This window comes from Seriola lalandi, unplaced genomic scaffold (assembly GCF_002814215.2).
Source record: "Seriola lalandi dorsalis isolate HSWRI2012SDOR001 ecotype SW California unplaced genomic scaffold, Sedor1 jcf7180002054688, whole genome shotgun sequence".
NCBI lineage: Eukaryota > Metazoa > Chordata > Actinopteri > Carangiformes > Carangidae > Seriola > Seriola lalandi.
In genome coordinates, this window is record NW_019525241.1 from 967395 (window position 1) to 974057 (window position 6663).

General features: G+C 40.7%; 1 protein-coding gene across 1 annotated transcript in view; it reads left to right on the forward strand.

The window, feature by feature from the left end:
• etnk1 (ethanolamine kinase 1) overlaps positions 1-6663 on the forward strand; it is a 15356-nt gene that overhangs the window by 2570 nt on the left and 6123 nt on the right. The window contains exons 3-4 of the mRNA XM_023422919.2: positions 41-181; positions 2011-2153. Of these exons, the coding sequence (XP_023278687.1) occupies positions 41-181; positions 2011-2153 (284 nt within the window). The remainder of the gene's footprint in view (positions 1-40; positions 182-2010; positions 2154-6663) is intronic.

The window sequence follows — 6663 nt, forward strand, 5'->3', positions numbered from 1 at the left end:
AATTCAAATCCCCCCATTTTCTGTCTCTTCTACCTTCCAGGCTCATTGCCAGGCAGCTGGCCAAGTACCATGCCATCCATGCCCATAATGGCTGGGTGCCCCAGTCTGACATGTGGCTAAAGATGGGCAAGTACTTTGCTCTCATCCCCAAGTACTTCGAGGACCCTGAGCAGAACGCCAGGTGAGACCTTGTCGTAGATCAGAGTTACTGAAGTCTGCTAGGACCTCAGATGTGGCTGGTTAATTGTCACAGTTTTTCCCTGGCGCCCTTAAAATGTTTCAGTATATCTTAATGCCTAATCCAGCTTCACTTTTCTAAGTCTAAGTCTAGAAGTAAAATGTATGGAGCATAACTTGCATTACAAACCATTTAGACTGCCTAAAAACAGTATAATAGTATCATACTCAAATTCACTACTAATTTAAAAGACTAAATAAAGAGGAAAACACAAAGCAATGACCAAAGTGTGCTGATTTAAAACATGAATTTGGAGTATAAAGAGACTTGCCATCGATGTGCCCCATAAAGTAAGCATGTAATAAATGTATCTATGTAATTTTTTTATTTTTTAGACCTTTTACAGTCTTTTTAAGAAGGCTGATTAATAAAAAACTGAGCTGCAATTACGCTGTTTGGAGACATATGGCTTTTTCACTTGTATGTTTGTGTTCTCAGTCATCTTCACCTGGAACTATGACTCCCAACCTCCCTTATCAGTGAGTCACAAATATGCCAACCAACCACAAGGTGCAATTGCACAACACAAGAGTATTGATTATCAGTTCTACATGTCTCACATGACTGAGGAGGGTGGAATTTCTTTCACAATATCAACAGGAGTGACTTCACTTTGCAACTCTGTCATTCCTAAGATATAACACCAGAGAATATGAAAGGTTCTCTCTAAAATGTGAAACTTAAAAAGAGAACATGGAACGAGTTGTAAGTATTACATTTAGTCAGCACTGTAACTCTTTATTTCTTAAACTTAAAACCTTGTATTAATCTTGTATTATCTAAAATTGTTATTACATGAATTAACCATTAATATCTCCATCTAAATATTTAGGTTACCTAAGTTTCAGATTGTGTCAACATTGACACAAAAGAAAACAGGTGTGCTGCATCACAGGCAAACTGAGTTATGATTATCATGCATCTCTTACATGCTTTGGATACTTTGGCACCATTGAGTCTTGATTGTTTGAAAATTATATAACAACTACCTTCATGTATTTTGGCACCCAAAATGAATCCAAAACAAACATTGACTTTTACAGTCATAATAATGTTTTTATTTCCACAGAGGCCACACTAATATTAACATTGTAAGAGAAACGCTGATAAAGACTCAGGAAAGACTGCGACACTCACAGTATCTCAGAGTTCTTGTGTGTTGAAGTCAAAAATTAATAGGTGGAGTTCTTGTGACCACAAGGATTGAATCTTGGTTTTTCCATTTTGTGTTGCACCAGATTAGGTCCTACAAAATGATAGTTAGCTGTGTAGTAATTGTCTTGTAAAATAAAATGTTAGCACAGCATATTCTGACAAATGAACTAATCAACTAAACTAAACTGTTTATGTGAAACACAGCTGTTGTCATGTTGTCAAGCTAAGCATAGTTGAGAAATGTTGTGTGTGTGTGTGTGTGTGTACTTGCACTTAAGTAAATTACATTTTTCATCAACAGTAGATCTACACCCAGATCTTGTGGATTCATTTTGTGCTTTCACTTAGACTGTGCAATTATGAGTGAATCACTTTTACCTTTTCTCCTATTACTGCCACATAAATTGTTTTGCACAGTGCTGGCTTATGTAAACTACATGTGGTTTCTTTTCTTCTCCTTGTTTTGCTTAATTTCAGTTTCTATCTTCATCTTTGCTTCTATTTCTAACTCTACTTGCTCATACTGACTTTACCTCCATCTGTCTTTCCATTTATATACCTAATTCTCCTACCTTTTCTCAGTATTCTCATCATCTTTGACTCTCTTCCCCCTCCAGGTTGAGCATGGAGGTGCCCAGCCCACGGTGCCTCCGAGAAGAGCTGCTGTGGCTCCAGCAGAGCTTGTCGGTGCTGGGCTCCCCCGTAGTTCTCTGCCACAACGACCTGCTCTGCAAAAATATCATCTACAACCAGGTGGAGGGTGAGTATAAACCACACAAGTGTAGTCATAGGCATTACTGTATGACTGATTTGTGTTGTAGTGTGATCTGCATTGGTCCCTACGCTCAGGTAGGATTGTATTACCTGCACTTCCTCAACCCTAGTCACATGCTTCACTCATTGTCAGTGTTTGCGTTGGGCTGCAGAATTAGAACGGTCAGACGAGACAATCCAGTTGCTATTGCTCTAGGTGAAATCCTTATTTGAAACAAGGCAAACACAGCAAACATACAGTGGTATGTTAGGAATAAATTGTGTTTAACTTCCTCCAATAAATTTCGTCAAAGCCTACTGTTTTTGTGAATCAACACCTCATCCATCACAGATTTCAGTTATTGCACCTTAAATCCTGGCCTTTGTGATGTTAATAAATGAGTGCACAGTGAAGCCTGTTTCTAATTAGGATTTCATAGTTATTCCTAAATTTAGTCTGATCTGTCGTTCTAATTTTGTGCTGAAAACTTAGAACGAAAACCCACTTTTATCAGCCTCAACAAACAATGCCATTACTTCATACCACATTACCAAGTCTCAGTTTTATTGACAGCACATGTGTTTGGTGCTTTAGCAATGTTGCTGTATTTTGATGGTATGAATGTCAAGCGACATGTCGTCAGGCAAACTTATTAGCTTACTTTTGCACTGAGTGACTTTATCATAGAGGTCAATGGGAGTGTACCAGTCAGTGAAACTGTTCTAAGCATTGTCTTAGCAGAGGAATGGTGGGGTAATTGGGCGAGAAAGAATAAACAAAGGGGGGAGGATAGTAGAGATTATTTCATGTATGTGGGAGGTGGGGTGGGGGTTGTTTAAGAGCTGTCAGCCCCCTTGTCGGTTTGCGACGAGGGGCGGGGCCATTCTCACAGCTCCTTGTGTCTAGCCTTTCTCCCCTAGGATTGACAGCTGAGGGTGTGGCTGCCCTGCGCCGCCCTGCCCTGGGGAGGCAATGGAGAGAGACAAACCTCACGCACAGTCGGCTCTGAGGGCCCACACGTAGTCTGCCCACTGCTCAGGCTAATCGGGATGAGTTCATGGCAGCAGTAGGAGCCACGTACCTATTTATTACCCTCCAATGCTACTCGGTCACCAGTTCCCTCTGACATCTTATTGCTAGGCTACTTTCAATACTCACTTTTAAACAACTGTTTTTTTATGTGCACTTGCTTTAAGTCACTCTGAGCGCCAGACAAATGCCTAAAATATAAAGCTACTTTCCATCACTGCTCCTCACGCCACCATTTCCATGTCAAAGCACTGAGATCGATGACTGGGCAGATCACAGAAGTGAAAGCATACATTATGTCCAATGAGGAGATCAAAACCAACAATGAATTTATCTGGTTTACAAGTATTGCCTGTGTCAACAAAGCCCGTTATATACTTTATATGTAGAAAGAAACAGTATGTGAACCCTTTGGAATTATCTTCATTTATGTATAAATTTGTCCATATGGTCAGATCTTTATCCAAGTTAGAATTATGAACAAGCACTGTATTTTAACTAATGACACACAAACCATTGTATTGGTCTTGTCCATACTGAAAAATTCACAGTGTAAGTTGTAAAAAGTATGTGAACCCCTTGGCTAACGACATTAACAAAAGGTAACTGGGGGCAGGAGTTATCAAACCTGGAGTCCAGTCAATGAAACAACATTGGAGGTGTGGGTTAAAGCTGCTTTGACTTATAAAAAAAACTCCAATATTTTGAGTTTGCTGTTCACAAGAAACATCTGCTGATTTGAACCAGGCCTCATATAAAAGATTTCAGAAGACTTGGGTTGAAGAATAGTTGATTTCCATAAAGCTGGAAATGGTTACAAAGTCCCCTCAAAGAGTTTAGATATTAATCAGTCAGATGATTCAGTTCTGTGCCTACTCTCCATAGAAGTGGGCGTTTATCTAAGATGACTCCAAAAGCACAACGCAGAATGATCGGTGAGGTAAAATTAATGTCCAGAGTAACAGCTAAAAGGTTGGAGCTGGTTAACATCTCTGTTCATGAGTCGACTATATGCAAATCATGGAGCATGGTCTCCTGTCATGGATGCCACGGAAGAGTCTGTTGCTCTCCAAAAAAACAAAACAAAACATGACTCCACCTGAAGTTTGTCAAAGAGCAGCCTGACACTCTACAATTCTACTTGGACAATGTTTTGTGGACTGATGAAACTTGAATTGTTGTGGAAGAACATGCAGCACTATGTATAGTGTGAATTGGGCTCTGCACACCAACATGCCAACATCATCCCAAAGTAGGGTGGAGGGAGCATCATGATTTGGGGCTTTGCTACCTCTGGGTCTGGACCGCTCGCCATAATCGTCAGGAAAGTATTTTCACAAGATTGTCAAGGTCTCTTACAGGATGATATCAGGGTGGCTGTCCACCTGCTGAAGCTCAGTAGAAGCTGGGTGTTGCAGCTGAGGAATGACCCTAAACATCAGAAAGTAAATCTCCTACAGAATGACTTAAGACAAAGAGAATCCACCTGTTGGAGTAACCCAGTCAGAGCCTAGACCATAATCCTGTAGAGATGTTATGGAATGACCTCAAGAGAGCTGCTCACACCTGACATCCTAAGAAAATGGCTCAGCTGAAGCCGCTCAGTAGAAAGACGGTACCAAGATTCTTCCTGAACATTGTGCAGGTCTGATCAGCAGCTACCAGAAGCTCTTGTTTGAGGTGAATGTTTAATGGGTGTGTTCAATAAAGGCACGCAAGATTTTAATTGTTGGTGTGATAGTAGCTTAAGCACATTGTGTCTGGCTAAACTTGTGACTTGGATGAAGATCGGATCACATTTTGTCATGAATCAACGCAGACAACCAGCCAGGTCATTCCAAAAAGTTCACATACTTTTTCTTGCCCCTGTAATTCGTCTCTGCAGAGCTCCAGTGTTTCCTATGAGGAGCTATCAAAAACACACCAGCCATACAATTTCACTGGGTGTTATGTTCAATTACATTATGAATGCACACAATGTAGACTATTTTGAGTCAATATCACACTGAGTATTGAGTATACTGTCCTGCTACTATGAATACTCATTAGTCCACCAAACGTGTATTGGGCTGCAGCTGAAAATAGTCCTCAATGAAGTGTTTACTCCTGCTTGAGTAACATTTATTAAAAACTAGCGTGCAGGAAATTAATCTTTTTTTAAATTGAAAGAATACATATGTGACCATGTTTTTGGAAATTTTCAGAAAGAATGAATGGGCTTGGGGCTGGTAGCAGCAGACAGTATGGGGATGTTGGAAAGCACTGAGAGACGGACTAATACATTGTTGGATTTAGTCTTTTCATAGGATTTGTTGGGAACACCAATAATACAGAATATCATCAGCCTTATCCTCTACAGCTGAAACATGCTTCTGAAAAAAAGGGGAGGGGGGGACCTCTTTGCCCTAATCATGCAGGCAAGGAGTGTATGTGGTTCTGCATATCAAACAAGTGCTGGGCCAGTGCCCACTGTGTAACTCCCTGTATGTACTGGATGTATTCCTGTACATCCAGTATTAAAAATGGAGCATTGTCCAGAGGGCAGATGTTGCTATAATAGTCAGTTGGTTTATAGGGTAGATCTCTTGCATAGACATGTAAAAGTCTGTGCAGGGAATTCATGCATGTTTGCACACTTGCAGAATCATGTTTCATGCTTCAATAAGTAAGACAAAAGGTTATCAGTACTTCTGTTTGAAAATACTATTGATTAAGAGCCAGAATAGACAGGAATTTTCCTTTATCCCAGTCACTCCAGTCTAATGATATATAACTTAACATTGCAAACGCGACTAGACCACACCTACAAATGACAAACACAATGGAACGGACACCACAATAAAGTCCAGGGACTTGATCTCCAAGCAATAATTACTGCATTTCTGCCTGCGCCGACTCAAGCTGTCTGAACCGTCGTGCTAGTAATCCCTGTCGTACACTGCACTTAGAGCCTTTTGTTGAACTGAAAAACAAGAGTAGGCATGAAAAGAAACCCAACATCTACCACGCTGCTTCCTGTCACTTCTGCTCAGCTGTAGTTGCGGAGTTGAAACCGCTTGTCTGCCAAACATGACAGATGGGAAACCACCACTTCCTGTGTTGATAAAACTGTTAATATAAATGGTGGACACTCTCTTTACCTAAGATTCTGTTAAAAAAAATACTCTCAGCAAGTGCAGCATTGCTTTTCTTCTCTCTCTTTGTCTCCCTTTGTCTCTCAACCTCCGTCACAGGCTTAGTTCCCCTGCCCTTTTCACTTTACTTAGATGTTTGCACAAAAAAAAATAAATAAAAATTTGCACACATTTCACTTGGTCCCAAGAGCCACAAAATCTCCAGTTCAGCAGCCAACAGGAAGCCTCTTAAAAATTCTGTCATTTGCAAAAGCAGCAGAGGTGTCATGCTATTGGGTTCGCGGCAGACCAATGGGAAGGGAGCATTGGAGGGGAGTGTTGTGAGAAGGGGAAGTGAGGTAGCATGTATGATG